We start from the raw sequence: 17,920 nt of genomic DNA on the forward strand, positions 1-17,920 counted from the left end.
GCACAATATGCAAAAGGAAAAAAATGTCATATCGCAATTATTTGACAGATTTTGCTATTTCAGTGGAAATGGTCATTTTTGCATGTCATTTTCACTGAAAAAAGAACTGAAAATGTTGATGTGATATTTGTCATTGTCAGTACCAAACAAGCATGTTCTCTTAAGTCTGGAATATGATTTGTAAGCCATGGGATCTCTGTATCACCACAGTTTATAATGGGATGTTGTTGCACATTTTACCTTTATCTAACAGTTGCCGCTTCTGTTGCTATTTTGATAATATACAAGATATACAAGATAAAATAAATACACTTAATAAATACATTGCGAGAACATTGGCACAGGACAAAAACAGCCTCTCACCCTACGTGTTTCCAAAAATGATAATAAAAGATGTCTTCTGTTGCGAAAACATCTGGTCTTGTCCTATCTTCTTCTTCTATTTAGTTTTTATGGTGATGGGCATCCATAAATGTTGCATTGCCACCATCTGCTTGACTATCCCTTGCTCCATCTATCCTGGCATTGCAGTGGCATGTGTAAAAAGATGCAAGACGGAAATGTTTCTGAATATAGTGCATGTGTAAATAGTGAGAATCACTAGCGATGCCTGAAAGGTTATCCAAGTAATTCACCAGGAACTGTGTCTGAAAGATGTGTCACTGTAATTAGCACATACATTGTAAGATTAATTGTCATTTATCAGTCATGACTTGTAACCGTGTGCATTGAGCATTACTAGTAACGATTACCATTCTACACTTTCACATTCACAGACTGCAAAGCTCCATTGTTACAACACTACAGTCCAGACTAGACTCCCAAAGAGCATTGTCACTAGAGTGCTGTACAGACTGCACAAATAGTACAATAGTCACTTCACTGCTGTCTAGCCTACACCCACAGGACAACTGTCACAACTATTATTCAGTCACTTAGTCTTCTCCTTTTCTGCCTCTTCAAAGGAAACCCTGACTGGACCAATTAATCGTGGAAATGAATTGGTTGTACTGTTAAAACAATTTTTCTTTTGCCGTAACTGATGGATGTTTTAACTGACTGACTGACTTGTGGCTTTCTGCCAGATTCCCCATGGCTTCTTGCACCTGTTGGTGTTTAAAGTCTCGAGATTGTAATGCCGCTCTCCATCTCAGAATCACTGTTTTTATCTTTATCCAAATGACTCAGGTTTAAGGTCTGGCAAATGAGCGACCCTCTAAACTGTTATGAGCTGTCCTGAAGGTGACACCGTTCTCTTTCTGACCTCACGGCAAGTAAGCGAGCAAAGAGGAAATGATCCTGCAGGGACCAATAAACTATTACAATTTAATATTGTTATCAGCATTTGAGCTCCAGCTCTCTAGTTGCAGGACAATGAGGGACGTTAGAACATAATGCAGTATATAACCCCTATCTATTTGGAGAATGACTTGCAAAGTTTTGCTTTTACTCATAAACATGGAAAGGTAATCCATTAATTTTGTATTCATGTGTTGGAAAAAGGTGGTATATGTTGTCAAGTATCAAAATTCTCATTACGAAGAGTTTATTATTATTATTATTATTATTATTATTATTATTATTATTATTATTATGTTTATTATTATTGCATTTATCACAAGCATTGTAATGGTGGAGGTGAAGCTAAGTTTAACTACAGTGAACAAAAAGGAAATCAAAGTTCCAGCACCAATAGTGAGTTACTTAATGGTCCACAGGCCCAGGGGCCCAATGTGTCAGGGGACACCCTGGCCTTTACTTGCAAAATGTCAAATGTCAACACTTATCAGGCAGGAAGAGACTCAAAATGACCACAAAGAGACACAAAATGACTACAAAGCAACACAAAATGGCCTAACAAGATTTAAAAAACACCCAGTCCCAAATGACTACAAAAAGCCACAAAACAATCCCAGGAGACCAAAAATGACTACAGAGACACAAAGCAATAAAAAAACACTCAAAATTACCTCAAAGAGATGCAAAAAACTACAAAAAGACACAAAATAGCGTAAAGGGCATATAAAATTACAACAAAGAGATGCAAAGCAACCACAAAGTCTGTGTGTCCTGCTCCTGTGTAGGAGAGGTTGCGGGGACCTTTACATATCTGTGCCCAGGGGCCCTTCATCCTCTTATTCGCCCGGTCAAGTGCGAATACCATTGTGCGTTTTAACATAACAGCTTATGTTAAAAGCCAAAAAGAAGTAATCTATAATCGTTTTCACTTGCTTGATTGCCATTAGGTGTGCCTTGTAAATAATTGTGCTGATTAACAAAGAGGTGCAAGATAAAACAACAATAGACAATAACAACCACAATGCTGCTGTACAAAATGTATTTCAATATAAACATTACATTTCATAGCATAATAATAAAAAAAATTAAAGAATTAAAAAAATGTATGTAGAATACACAGGCTACTATACAAAATACATGATGTATCATGCACCAGTAATTATTTGAATATTGTATATTAAATATTAAATTTACCTGTCTGATTAAGGGAAGGGACAGAAAGAGTTGAAATGAACCAATTTATATATTTTGTTGTACTGCATTTTCAAATCTTACATTTTTTAAATCTGTGCACACAAGTGTGTGTAGCTGTCAAAAAATGTAAATAAATGCAAATAAAAATGCAATAGTTTTCTCACAAATATGGCAATACTTAAGTAAATACTTACTAAGTAGTACAAAATTCGTACCTCAATAAATATACTTTGTTACATTCCATCACTGCCTGCTGGACAGACTGTGTAAAGACATTTGTATGCAATGTCTTAACAATTTAATACACCATTGATTGTAGCTTTTCTTTTGCAGTTTGCCTTGGATTTTTATGACCCAGAGAGAAACATTGCTAAGGAAAATGACCGCAGAATGTGTTGACATGAATCAGACATTTAATTAAGTGAACCCAACACCTTTCCATTCAGTCCTCTCACTCTCAGAAATGCTCATTGGCAGCATCAAGGCTCCTTAACATTTACTGTCGCTAAACCGAAAACCATTTGCTTTCCCTCTGCCTTTACAGAGCAGCGTTCTCATCAAACCTTTATTGCATTCCTTTCCGTAATGTCGTGCCGGTTATATACAGTCAGCCGCTTTACTTTAGTCCAGAGTGAAGAGCTCTTTCTGAGGACAGCTGCTGAAGTGAGCCGTGTCGTTACTTGCAAGGTTGTATTCAAAACCTAGGGCCATGGTTGTTGCACTCAGCTGTTGGTGTAGTGAGAAAAAAAGTGAGATACTAAATGAAAAGAGGATGTTAGAGAGGAGAGAGTGAAAAAGAGAAACATAGAGTAATGGCAGGGAGGTGGAGAGGCTGATGGGCGAGATGGGGGGAGAATTAATAAGGAGAGACAGACAGGAATTGAGTTAAAAAGACGGGGAGGGCTGAGGTGAGGTGTAATGATGGAGAGGTGACGAGAGAGGCTGATGAGAGATGGAGGGAGAGAGGCAGAGGAGGAGGGAGAACAAAGAGATATGTCACATATCTTTCATGTTGAGAGGGCTGGAGGAGATAGGCAGACATGGAAACACAAAGAGCAGGCTTAAGTATGTTTGTGTGTAGCATGTATGTGTCTTGTGTATACTTGTGGACTATGTGTGCATTTTTACATGTGAAAGAGATTCTATGCACTGAATACATCTTGTGTGCATGAAAACATTTTTTTTATGTGTCAGTCCTTCTATGAGAGAACTAGAAAGAAAGACACAGCAGAGGTGAACTTGACACAGGAGAAGAAAGGGAAAATATAGATATAGCACTCGACAAGGACGAGAGCGACAAATATACAAAGCGAGCGAGCCAAGTAGAAAATGGCAATGGAGAGAGAACATAAATGAGAAAGATGATTGATAGAAATGACTAAGAGGAGAAAGAATGAGAGAGTAGAAAAGAGACAGAGTGTAATGGACAGAGACAGAAATGATACAGCAAATAGATAAAACAACTGGAGATAAAAGAGAGAGAAAGAGAGTAATGGGGTTAGGAAAGAAAAGAGGGAAAAAAAGAAAAGGATAATTGGCAAGAGAGACAGAAAAGGTGTTGACAGAAGAGAGTGGGCGAGAATGCACATGAGGAAGAAGGTGACAAAGGAGAGAAAGGACAAGAGGGACACCACAAAGTGATGATAGATAGATAGAAAGTCAGAGACAGAGCAACACTTCCTGCTACAGTCTAAATGGAGACAAACAAGTCCTTCAAAATACATGACAAAATGCATTGTTGCTTACTGCATGTGACCCACAAAACATTTCCTGATTTCTGAATCCTGTATTGACATACCAAATTTGTCTGTTACAGACATGATTTGTTCTATATAGTTGTTTGCTGGTGGCTTGTGTATGGTTTTGTTGAAGGGACAGTTCACCCCCACAAAAAATACATATTTTTCCTCTCACCTGTAGTGCTTTTTTATTAGTTTATATTATTTTGTGTGAGTTGTTAAATGTGTTGGAGATATCCCCCATAGAGATGTCTGCATTTTCTTAAATATATTGGAACTAAATGGCAATCAGCTTGTGGTGCTCAAAACCGTATCGATGCCGGATATTTTTTTAAATAAAAACATGTTGGAAAATTTGTAAATGATTACAGCTATCTTTGACTTTACAGTGCTGTGGAGTTATTGGAGATGTTTGGATCACACAAGTTGGAAACAGTCATAGCAGTCACCACAGGAATTTAGTTCTACAAATAATACTACTAAGAATAGTTGTGTAGCCAAACCTTTGTCTGAAACTGTGTAGAAATACATAAATCCATCCACCCCTGCTCATTTCTGCAGTTTTATAACAGTGTCACTCTGTATTTTCGCTCCTGACAAAATAAAAACAAGAATTTAGTTCACTCTCTTAGACCAAAATTTAATATATACCTGTGGGGAAAAATTGACATTGAACTGCCACTGAAGCAGCAGTATATGTCAGAGCATGTCATAGCCTCAGGGGGAACCATCGAAACAGCACATGATACTGCACTGCTCCTTCAAAATATAGATCTTACCATTACACAACATTCAATTGTAAATCAGTCTCTCATTACATATATTGTTTTTAAAATGATTAATCTGCACTAATTAGGTATTTTCTTCATTATCATGACATAATATGTTATGTAGTACAGTAGTGTAATTGTATAGTATGTAATTTGTGTAGCATTGAAAAGTGTATTAATGCAGCAACTTCTTTTCTTTCTTTTTTAAATTCTGAATTATTACAAATATAGTTTAAACCTTATGTGATCTGGCAGTGCTGTACTGAATTATGCTCATGCCAATAAAGCAAATTTGAATTTAGATAGATAGGAAGGTATGCGAAGAGAGACAGAAAAAGATAGCAAGTGGGTAAAATGAGACAGGAAATGGAGAGATAGACTGAAATGGAGAGCGAAAGAACATCTGACAGCTAGAAAAAGAAGGAGGGGAATAGCTAGAGGGAGAGAGGGGTGATAGGAAAGAGGGACTGACGGCCTCCGAAAGATAGAGATAGTCAGAATGAGAGGGAGGGACTGAATGAGGTGAGGAATAAATGAAGAGGGAGAAGAGTGAAAATGAGCAAGAATCCAGAGAGGAAGAGAGCGAGAGAGTCGTGTCTCGCTCTCATCAGTCAGAGCGTTGCTCATCCGGCGGCAGAGGCTGCCTTTGTCACCATGACGGATCCTCGCTGTCTGCACGCAGCTCGCCACCAACACCATTACAGCACATTACTGATGTACACACACACAGAAACACACACAGAGGAGCGGGAACAACACATTTAACAAGCACACGCACACATGCAGAGGTGGAGCACAAGGTATTTAGCAAACACACACAAACACACACAGAGGTATGTTTAGTGTGCTGGTGTCAAACATACAACGACACACAAACACACAGATCTTGAAATGTTACTGGGATGATTGTTTTCATCATAAATAAGTCTGCTGATTATTTTCTCAATCAGTTATTGAGCTGGTATGAAAAATGTGAAAGGAAGTGGTAAATAAATTGTCATGACAGTTTCCTAATGCTCACATTGACTTATTCAAATTGTGTTTTGTTTTTTGTGTCTGGCCAGCTGTTCAGAATCCAAATATATTCATTATAAATATGGTACATGACAAAGTAAAACGGCAAATATTCACATTTGAGAACCTGGAATCTTTTTGCTCTGGGAATAACTGTAACAGAGTATAACGACATTTGTTACCATGAAAAAATCATCAATGAAAGTTTGGGGTTTTTTTTTGGCAGTTCTGCCTTAATTAGATAGGACAGAAGATCGATAGTGTGAAACGGGGAGAGAGGGTATGATCCTGCAGCAGGGACACTGCCTTCATATATGGAGCGCCTGATCTACAGACTGAGCCACCAGACACCCCACCAATAAAAGTTCCTTAACCAAAATATTCATAGCCGGATATGTTCCAGCAGAAATATGATTTAAAACTTGAGGTAAATTAACAACATTGGGGAAACAAGATGGCATTTTGACTGATGTTAGCAGCTACATGTAGCATTGTAGGCTACGTAATGTAAACACTTGTAGTAATGTGCCTGTAGCAGATGAACATATAAAGAAATTTGTTAAGAGTTGACATTGGAAGTATAAAAAATGTTATGGGAGTATTCAGAACAGACTAAAGCCTGAGGTTTACACGGATAACTTTTGCATATGTTTACCACATTATTTGAAACTGGCCATGTTTTTTATGAACATCCGATGTGAAACATTAGGCGATATATATATATATATATATTTATATATATATATATATATATATATATATATATATATATTTATATATAGGAGGAAAGGAAATAAAGGAAAGCATAAACGATCACTGTAAAATTATTTTATCTATATGACTGATTATTGAAATTGTTGTTCATTGATATATTTTTCTATATCAACTTTTATGTATTTGACTTGCATTTAACCAGGAGAGTCCCACTGAGATTAAGAATCTCTTTTTAAAGAAGACCTGGCCAAGACAGGGAGCAGCATAAAAGAAAAACATGTACTTAAAGACAGAAAACACATAAGGAAACAAAATGAAAAGGAAATTGCAATGCTCAGTAGCTCACCTGGTCGAACAAGTGCCAGCTCTAAGGCTGTTTCCTGTACCTGTGACTGGGTTTCAATTCCAGCCAGGGGCCCTTTGCTGCATGTCATTCAATCTTAAATCTAAAATCTCCCCTTATATCTTAAAAAATATCTTAAAAAATAAACAATAAAAAAGAATCTAAAGAAGCTACATTTTGATTAATCAATCAATTTAGGTGTCGTGAAATGTGCTATATAAATAAAATTGGGATTGCCAATGAGCAGAATAGGCAGGCAGAGCTTGTGGAGTTGTCAACCAACATGTTGAGTCCCAGGTCAGGCAAGCGATGTTGCTGCCGTATAAACTTCTGTTTTGCTGATCATGGGGTTGTCTTTAGCTGTGGGCAGGCTTACTAGAGAGCAGGAAGAGGTGGAATCAATTGACCTTTCCACTTGTGGACTGTTTTCTTACAGCATATATTTAATGCAATACTGACTGAGCTGTATGTTACTGTGCTAATAACTCCAGGTCACACTGTAATGAGATGTGGATTTTGTGCTGTAGACTTAAAAAATATGAACATATCCTTTAGGAATGTGGCCAGTCTGCACAAACTGCATTTACACCTGGCTGATGTCTGATCACAATGTTAGCCAGACCTCCTCCAGATGTGGAGGGGTCTGTGCTACTACAGTTGTGGACTCATACAGTTGTCTTTGCATGACCCGCCCTACTCTGCTTTACTCTGTGTCTGATTGGCTTACTCTGATATTTTTACCCTAATCTCACTCTGCATGCCTAAACCCACCAACCAAACCAATGAAGGCAATGAGTACTAGCCAATCGCTGTATGTGTCATCCCTTTGCCATTTTAGGAAAGAAAATTTGGCACACTGGACACACACACAGAGACAGTACAGACACATTCAGCAAGCATTCACATCTCATGTCTCATCATTGTATTCTGATTGGCACCAAACGTACTGTAGGTCTTCATAGGCGCAAAAACACACATGTATTCACATAAAAACAGAGACAGGAACTACTACATGCCACACACACACACACACACACACACACACACACACACACACACACACACACACTCACACACTCACACACTCACACAGACAGGCTCATTTGGCAGCTCTGCATAGACAAAAACCTGCTGAGACAGTGATCGCACATAACTCACACAGAGACATAAATACCTCATTATCTATACACAGACACACAAACTTGTTGTTACTACACACACACACACAGATGTACTCACTCTCTCTCTATGTTCTCTTCAGTCTCTCTTCTCTCGCTTTCATTAAAACCACACTGACAAACAGCAGCATATGCAGCGACACTGAGCAACAGATGTTCAATGGGAGATATTGTGTAACTAAATGTTAATGTGCGCTGTGGATAGAATGCTAACTAAGCTCTGTCATCTGTTTGTCTCCACAGTACTACGAAATGTCCTACGGTCTCAACATCGAGATGCACAAACAGGTAAGAAAGACTGTACTCAGTATTTTTTGTTTATTTTTCAGTCTCTACTCACTGCTGGTGTACTTGGAGGCCGTGTGTGTGTGTGTGTGTGTGTGTGTGTGTGTGTGTGTGTGTGTGTGTGTGTGTGTGTGTGTGTGTGTGTGTGTGTGTGTGTGTGTGTGTGTGTGTGTGTGTGTGTGTGTGTGTATGTTGCATTCTTTGAGTAGGCGGGATGAGGTGAATGTGTTATTTTACTCACACAAACACTGTATGCCAGTGTGTCATTTTGTGTGGGTGGTTTTTACTATCTGTTCCGGCCCTCATTTATATTTTGTATTTACACTAAGTGACCTCCATATATATAAATACGGTGGACAAAGTTTAACCTTTCAATTCAAAGCATAGCTTGAAAAAGCACCATAGCCTTTGGCAACACACAAAAACAACTAAAAACTGTTATTTCAACATGAACTGAACACTGAACTGAAACCACAAGATTGTGTTGGATTTAGTAGTAAGAAATGCAAACTGCAACTAGCTGAAACTTCTCCCGTGTGCCATGCTTGAAGTCTTGGTCAGGATTTATCTGTGTTATCTGCTGAGGTCTCTTGCTCTCCAAAACAAATGGACCAGGTGATAAAAATCCTTAAAAACACTGAATAAAGCAGTTTCACATATAAATCAATGTATTTTCCTACACTATGTAGAAAGAAACAGCTCATTCTAAGGTATTAAAAACTCAACATATCTCATTTTCAGGTGATTATTCACTAAAGAAAACATACTTACCATATTATATTCCCTTTCTGCCAATAAATGCCCCTAAATCCAACACACTGGACCTTAAGTAATGTATGTAGTGCTGGGTGGTTGTCTTGCATTTAACGCAGCACACAAGTTTCTATTTTTCTGGTGTCTGGGTGTACACTGTGTTGGCAGCATAAAGCAGGATCTGTTCCAGCGAAAATTCCTGCATAAAGATGATGAGCAGGGGAATGACTCATCTTTGTAGGACCAGAAACAGGGCAAAGGAATTAATAACGTTTTGTTTTTGTAAAAAAAGGTTTTTTTGGTTTTTTTTCTGTCTTTTATTTGGTAGAATAATAATGAGTCAGCAAGAGCAACAAGTGGTTTCAGCACTGAGCTATGGATGGCTGGTTTTATTAGTTTTAGTAAAGGGTCACTGCACAACACTGAAGTTTACCTTTCCATGCCTCCGTATGGAATATAAACGCAAGTACTGTTGCATGAAACTGGCTTTCCTGCACAATTATGATGTCCCCAGTGAAGAGATGTTTATTTGTGTTGACAGTCTCTTTTTTGGTTATTATCAAGCAAAACGAGCGTTGGCTGCTGATGTGTGAATTAGGGAATAATGATACCATTAAGCTAGCTGGGACAGATGGTAACCATAGCAATGGTTAAATGTATGTTTTACAGAACTGGTGGCGACAGGCTTGAGGTTAACCGACACTAGATGTCGATAAGGCTTAGCTATTATTGACAGAATAGGGACTCAGTTCTTCCAAACAATGTAAGGACGAAATGCCAGGTAGATAGAAGAAGGTCATTGTAAATGTGGATCATTTCCATTTATCGTCTCTCTGTTTCTGAGATCCGGTATTCCTGAATAAAGACATGTGTCTGATGAGCAGTGTGTGCTCTCAGGAGCCGGTGACTGCTTGTCAGTCCCCACACTTGCTGCTAATTTGCTGTCTGGGTCACACTGCAGGAAAGGTAGACTGGCAGATAAATGTACAGACAGACAGACAGATAAAAAGGCAGACAGACAGCAGACGTGAGATCTGTTCTGCTGCTTCGTCAAACCTCGATGCAGATAGACAGAATCATTATCCAGCTGAATGGCATCTTCCTTTAAGGTGACTGCCTGTGTCTCCCCCTCTCTCTTAATCTATCTAACTGTCATGCTAACTCTGCAGTGGACTCAGGCTGTCATGAAAGATGGGAGGGGATTTTTTTTTTCTTTTTGTATACTTTTTTTTTTTTTTTTACAATGAACTCCCAGCATGCTCGGCATAATACATTTAGAAAGCAGCTCATTGTTTAAAGCAATCTCCCAAAACGCCCTCAAATGAAAGCCTCCATATTCTGCACTTTAACCTCATAATCATTGTGTCATTTCACGATCAAGGTAATTATAGCACACAGACATCAAACAGTAGGTTTCTGTCCAAATACTTGTGGAACAGTGTGCATACTTACTCCAGACTGCAGCACTGGCTGATGCTGCGTTTAGTGGCTGAAGTTAGGGATGATGCAAGATGAGTTTAAGAGCCAATGAAAGAGTATTTTAATTGATCTGCATCTAATGCTGCAACGATTAACTGAATCACTTTCAGCTATTAAATTTATCGCCAACTCATTTGGCAATCCATTGATCAGTTTGAGAAGATTTTTTTGAGGAAAAAAAGGCAAAATTATCTGATCCCAGTGTCTTAAATGTGAACATTTTCTGGTTTCTTTTCTCCGCTCTGACAATAAACTTAATATCTTTGGTTTGTGGACAAAACAAGACACCTGAAGAAGTCCTCTTGGGCTTTGTTGACATTTTTCCCGATTTTCTAACATTTTATAGACCAAATGACTAATCAATGAATTGAGAAAGTAATTGTCAGATTAATCTTCAATGACATAATCTTTAGTTGCAGCCCTATTTGCATCAAATACATGAAATCCAAATCTATATTGTTTGTTTATGGTAATGTCTTTTCAGTTTCATGTCAGCTTTCTAGGATTGTAACATCCTGAGTCATTGTTTTACATTACAAGTGTTTAGGATTCAAAATCTAAAATCATCTTAAAATCCTGATCAAATTCTTTGGCAAATTTACTAGAAAAGCAAACAATTGTGATTATAATCCCAGCTCGCGGGGAACATTCCCACAACATTGGCTAAAGTTACCTAAAAGTTGTACTAATGTTTTAAAGAAAACATTTTAATCTAATGTTCAAAGAACCTTTTAAGGATGTTAGTCATTTCAAATAATGTTCCTAGACCTAACATTTTAACTACAACATTTTGAGGATGTTTTGGTGATGTTTAAAGGCGACAGATCACCTCTTAACATTTCCACAATGTTTTATAAGAACAAAACAAGAACATTCTCAAAGCAGCATTCAGAATATAATCTCAGGGTGTTATTTAGGCCTGAGATTACAGAACATGTTTTTTATGAAATGCTCCTGTAATGTGACATTTTAACCAAAAAAATTAATAAAGAAAAAATTAACATTTTTATGATGTTTATAGAGAATGATACCATAACTTTAAGAACATTTTAGGAAAGGAAACTTATTGCTAAAAACTTCACTAAAACATTGAATTGTAATGTTTTTAGAGCAAGGAGCTAGCTGGGATATTTGAGGAGGCATCTGTAGGTATAGGTTGGATTATTCAATATGTACAAGAGAACAAATAACACGTGTAACTGCTGTACTTTGCATGAATGATATTAAATACTAACCGTTATATCTGGAAAAGATAATGTAATGTAGCTTGTCACACCTTGATGTGAGGTGATATTTAATTTGAATGAGAACAAGATATGCAGATATCTGTTTCAGGAAGTTATCAGTGTATCCCTTATTGTTTCAGATTACCTTCATGTTCTTTATTTCAGCCTTGTATTAGGCTTATAATCTTGTGTTTGGAACTAAAATTGTTTGAAAGTGTCCCCTCAGCTTCTCATGATTTATTCTACATTCTTCCAAAAGTCAAACTCAGTCCTGATGTCATGGACTGAAGACATGAACCGCATTTGAAAGCAGGAAGCCTTAAGTGAGACTTTATGTTGGAATTGTTGTGCTAGTAGGAAAACGTGCATGATAAAACTGACTGATGGATTGGAGAGATTGATTCCTAAACCCCACAGCAGACACAACTATTGACAGAGCCATAATAGAGACGAGCCGCCTGAAGAATAAAGAGACCAAAGTGGACAGAGGATTGTAAAACTACTCTTAAAGTATCGCCTTACAAATCTTTTCACGCTGAAGTTGAACCACAATACAGATACCCTCAGGATCATAAATGAATCTTACAGTATTTTAAGATAGTGGAAAATCAAAGTGCTGCTGTATTTTGTAAGTTTTTATTTTAATTAGATTTTTGTGAAAATAGTAGGTAAAAAATAGGTTTGTACCTAAAGACCTGTATGAAATGGCACTTTTTTTTTTTAGACAGATTTAGACAATAATACAGTTGAAACCGCTTGTAGTGATCAGTTCAACCCAGACAGACTTGATGATTATTATAAATAATTCCTTTTCTTTTTTTCAGGTATAATTAACAGCTGTATATTTGTTATATGACAACTAACTATTAAAACAGACAGCTTTGCTATTTAACAAATTGTATTGACTGTTTCAAAATATGTGCAGCTGTTTTAAGTGTTTGTTGTTGTAGCAGTAGACTACTCAAGGTTGTCTGAGGATCACCAAGTTTTACTGTGGCATTTCTTTAGCTTGTTTTTGGCAGTTTGTCATAAGCTTTGAGGAGATGTTTTTCATTGAGATAAAATGACTTTCTCTTTCCCCTCATGATCTCAGTGCATGCAGCAACAGCCTCAGGTAGCCAGCTGGAAGAAGACAGGTTACCCCAGGATAATGTATCATGAGAGTAATGTATAAAGCATACAGAGTTTTGTTGAAACAGGGTTCCCTACGCATCTTCTGACAGGATGCGGCCAAAACAGGTGCTTCTCCGCTCAAGGACAAAGACTGTCCAAGGGAGGAGAAAGTGGACTTCAGCACACTGATTAATTTACAGCCTTTAATTGTGCACACAAATTAACGTTTCAACACCACTATGTCTTCATCAGAGTCAAAGAGAGTAAAGACAAACAGGCACAATCATATGTAGTTAACCTACATCAGGTGAGCAGTTCACATTGGATCATTGGTTGGACAAGATTTTAAATGTTTTGGAAAATCCATAAATGGGAGTTGCCATTGTCAATTACACAGCCCATTCACCACAATGTCATCAGGAGCAAAGAAACAAACATCTCTTAAAGTTACAGTTAGTTCAAAATACAAATATAAAAAGTACCAAATATTAAAAGTGAATGTACTGCATCCTTCACATGTAACAAGACACAGTGGTGATGAAATATTTGTCTGTTTGCACAAGTAAAGGCTGTAAACTGATCAGTGTGCTGCAACGCGTTCTCATCCCAAGTCATCACATATTGCTGCTTTGCAGCGGACCTCCCTGTCTACATTTGTCGGTATCCATCTGCGTCTGCTGTTGCCGTTTCATTGACCCTGAAGTCAACACAAGCACATGGTGGAATTAAGCTGCACGTGGTTATGTTTAGATAACAAAAGCACATGGCAACCAAAGCCGGGATGTCAACAAACACACATGCTGGCAGGGATGACTAGGTTTAGTCAAAAGAGACAACATCACATTCAGACAGGAAGCAAACGCTGGCCTGCTGCTTGAAAGTCCGGGGTTTGTTTTATTCATCTACTGCCCCTTTCGCCTGCCCTGTAGGGACTGCCATGCTCCTTACATTGTGTTATTACTGGCAGCGTTTCAATCTGACGCCGTCTCGCAGTGTATCATGTGGATATAACAGGTTCCGTCTGGTCACATTCTCAAGTGACGCCTCCCGTCTGTGTATCATGCTGCCACGGCAGGTGCCGTCTGACTGTCTTCCACGTATAATACCATGAATGATTCTATCCAGCCTTGTTCTCAGCTGGTGCCGTCCAGCGGCGTATTATGTGGATACAAAAGGTGGCTTTGGGTGCAGGATCTTGCGCCAAAATCACTGCAAAAGCGGCAGTATTTGACAACTTTGGACTGAGAACAGACTGGTGTGTTCTAGTCCCTTTTTTCTCCCTTTTAAAAAAACATAGACATACTGTAGTTCAAAATATTTTGTTCGTGTTGTCATGCTGTGACCCAAAATGAACACTATGAACAGTCAATCAGTATATGTGGTTTCCACTGTACTTAAAACAACTAAAACACTCAATCAATGCTATTTCTTTCTTTTCTGAAAAAATGTAATTAGGAGTTTCAGATTAAAAAAATAAACACTTTGGTCACAATGACCAAAATTCTAATGTGCTACAATATCAGTTTTTCCATCTATTTAGTTTAGCTAAATGACTAAAATGTGCAGAAAGCTGTAAGTTAGTTTGAAGAAAAGAAAGTATTTTCAGACAGTAGACTTTGGAAGGAACAGAGAAAGAGTGAAGAGAGAGAGAGGGAGGGAGAGGGGGATGGCTGGCAACAAAGCCAGGCAGAACTGGACTGTCAGCTCTTGTCGCCAAAAAGAAGAAATGGACTGAGGCGCTGGCTGCACCTCTGAGAGATGGACCGAGGAGGAGGAGGAGGAGGGGGAGGAGGATAGGTGGGGAAGATGACAGAGGGAGGCCAAGGAGGGGAGAGTGTGGAAAATAGGAAGAGACGAAGAAGAGAGGAAAGGATGGGGGGAAGGTGGTGGAGATGACAGAAGACGACCGAAAAGCTACAGTCAGGAGAAAAGGAGCAAAAAAAGAAAGAAATAAATGAACAGAGAGAGGCCTGGTGTCAGGAAGCAAAGAATGAGGCTGTGAGAAAAGAGAGCTGGGGGGGTGAGGGGTGGGTATAAAAGAGCGAGAGGAAAGGTAGAAAAAAGTATATGTTTGAGCAACTGGGAGATGTGAAAAAAGTGATTTGGAAAGAAAGACAAGAGCGCTGGTAAAAAGGTTTAACAGGAGAGGTGGTAGGAGAGCCAGTGAGAGAGAAATGTGAGGCAGATAGTAAAAGAGAACTTACAGTATCACAGATAGAAAGGGAAACAGAGGAGCGGAAATTGACAGAAATAGAATAGAAAGAAGACGTGATAGAATATAAAATGAAGGAACTGGTTATAAAAAAAAGGACATCAAAAAGAGACGGTGATAGAAAAAAAGATAGCACGAGAAGTCTGGGAGGAAAAAGAGAGCGGATGAGGATAAAGCACAAAAGGAGAGGTTGTAGAATAGAGGGTGTTACAAAGGCAGAGAGGATGGAAAAGTGAGTGGGATAGTTTGAAAAAAGTAAGTGTAAGATAATTAAAGAAAATGAGGACTTTGAAGATACTGCGAGAAAAAAGAGGAGAGCACGGCAGAGAGAATACGGCAGTTGAGAGGGAGATAGAGGAAATAAGTGAGAGATGGCAGGGAGAGCTAATGTTGGAAAAAAGTGTGAGAGCAGGGATGAGAGGAAAAGAGGGGATGGAGATTGATTGAACGGATGAAAGAGGAGAGGGTAAACAGGAAGGATGGAGCCTTAGAAGAGACAGATAAAGACCTCAGAGAACAGATGAGGGGGAAAAAAAAGAGATGGAAAATTAGAGCCAAGAAAAGGAAAGCAATGGAGGGAGAAGGAGGGAAACGGGGAGGGCAGTCAGGAGAAAGAGGGAGATAGAAAGAGACATCAAGGGAGGGAGGGGAGCTTTGAGCCGCAGTGAGAAATAATGAATCATGAATAGATTTAACAGTATCTGCTCTTATTTCCTCTCCTCCTCCTCCTCCTCTTTCTGCCCCCCCTGCAGCTTCCTCCTAACATCCTGTCGAGATCACTGCTATTGCCTCTCTCCCCTCTCTGTCTCTTTCTCTTGTGCACGCTCTGTCATTATCAGTGGCAGGGCCATCTCATGTCCTGGCATTAATTGAGCTGTAACAGTCATCCCGTGTCTTCGTAGCCTTCCTTTTAGCCTCTTTTTTTCACTCTCTACCCCCCTCTTTGGATTTCGCACTCACTCCATTTTCACCCCCCCCCCCAAACACACACACCTTTCTTTTGCAATCTTGATCTCCTTTTTCTCTCCCGTGCTCTCTTCCTCTTTCTCAGATGATCGTATCTGAAAGATAACATCTCACCCGCCTCCTCGTCTTCTTAAGCTGCATGGATACATTGAAACACACACATGCGTGCTCACATTATCTCACTTCCATTATTGTATCATATCATCATCATTTATATATTTATATATATATATATGTTTATATGTTTCTATATATATGTATGTATGTATATATGTGTTTGTGTCTATATATATATATATATATATATATATAAATATATATATAAATATATATTACACTAGCTATATCCCCCGGAGGAGCGAGGGAGACTATAAGGACTTTACATCGCTCTCCGTGGTTGTTATATATTCATTGATATAGCACTTCTGGGGCCTGGATTGCCCGTATACCCTGCTATGTGCCAACGCTCAACATGTATATTCAGTGACTTTGTAATTCAGTCATACACTGTGGGCTGCACAGCAGCTGGCCAAGGACAGCATATAGACACGAGGATGTGCTGTATGTGTTGTTGTAAGGTGTGTGGTGAATGGATTGAAGCTAGTTGTGTATTGACAGCTGATCAGAGCAGCAGGATAACAGGATGATGGCAGGAGGTGAGGAAGAATAGAGGCTTTGTTCGACTTGAGTCAAGCAAGAGGCGGAGGCGGCCCCCAAAGCTTGTGACCAGAGTGTAGCCTGGGAGAATATGAAAATATGGAAGACAGGAAGTGAGATATGCCTTTCCTTCCATGAATGGCCAACTTCAAAGGGCCATTAAGCGAAGCACAGAGCACACAACTGCTGAGTGGTAGCAAAATGACACCACAGCAGCACTAAACATGCATTTGTTTGGCACATTTTAGGTAGAAATCTTCACTGGCCCAAAATGATCGTAAACTACTAGATATTGAGATGCATTAATGTAATCCTGAGGGAGAAAAAAGACCCGAGGACAGTTAGACCCACTCTGCATAGACCTGTGTACCTGGTCCAAAATGTGGTTGATTTAAATATACCCCAAAACCCACTATTACCCTGTGGTACTTGGAATACACCATGATCCAATTAGATCCAATTATTTATTAGACATATTGACACACAGATCTTGCAGCATTTGAACGTGACCCGACCCAGATCTGATTAGACTGAACTTAATTTGGACCTGTCTGCCCCTTTCAAGTCCATCTCTAGTATGCTAAAGTGCACACAGCAGACATATACTTTTTGATTACTATAATACCAACGCACTCAGGCTATGGAAATCACTACCTTTATGATGGTAGCTGAACACAGCTGGCCAATGTTGTTCATAAGGAGAGTTTTACTGTTTTACTGTTTTTACTTTTACCCAATCTGGCCTAGTATTTTTCTTTAGACCCAGACATGTAACATTTGTACTTGTACTGACACAGAATTATGTCAGTCAAATCAAATTTGGCCGTTAAATGTGAATATTTGATGATTTGTTTTTATGTTATTTAAAGTTTGAACAGGTCAAGCTGGATGTTCATTATGAGAGAGGCATTCATTTTAACAAACCGATGGCCCTAAAGGCAGTTCGGATATGCACAACATTTTTTTATGGGCACTAGA

At 38.8% G+C, this 17,920-nt stretch overlaps 1 protein-coding gene across 5 annotated transcripts in view; it reads left to right on the plus strand.

Moving 5' to 3' along the window:
* tle2b (TLE family member 2, transcriptional corepressor b) overlaps positions 1-17,920 on the plus strand; it is a 113,375-nt gene that overhangs the window by 44,545 nt on the left and 50,910 nt on the right. For all 5 annotated transcript variants that reach the window (XM_088077794.1, XM_088077793.1, XM_088077795.1 and 2 more), the window contains one exon: positions 8,495-8,539. In XM_088077794.1, the coding sequence (XP_087933920.1) occupies positions 8,495-8,539 (45 nt within the window). The remainder of the gene's footprint in view (positions 1-8,494; positions 8,540-17,920) is intronic.

This window comes from Plectropomus leopardus, chromosome 5 (genome assembly GCF_026936395.1).
Source record: "Plectropomus leopardus strain MGB_pleo_1.0 chromosome 5, ASM2693639v1, whole genome shotgun sequence".
Taxonomy (NCBI): domain Eukaryota; kingdom Metazoa; phylum Chordata; class Actinopteri; order Perciformes; family Serranidae; genus Plectropomus; species Plectropomus leopardus.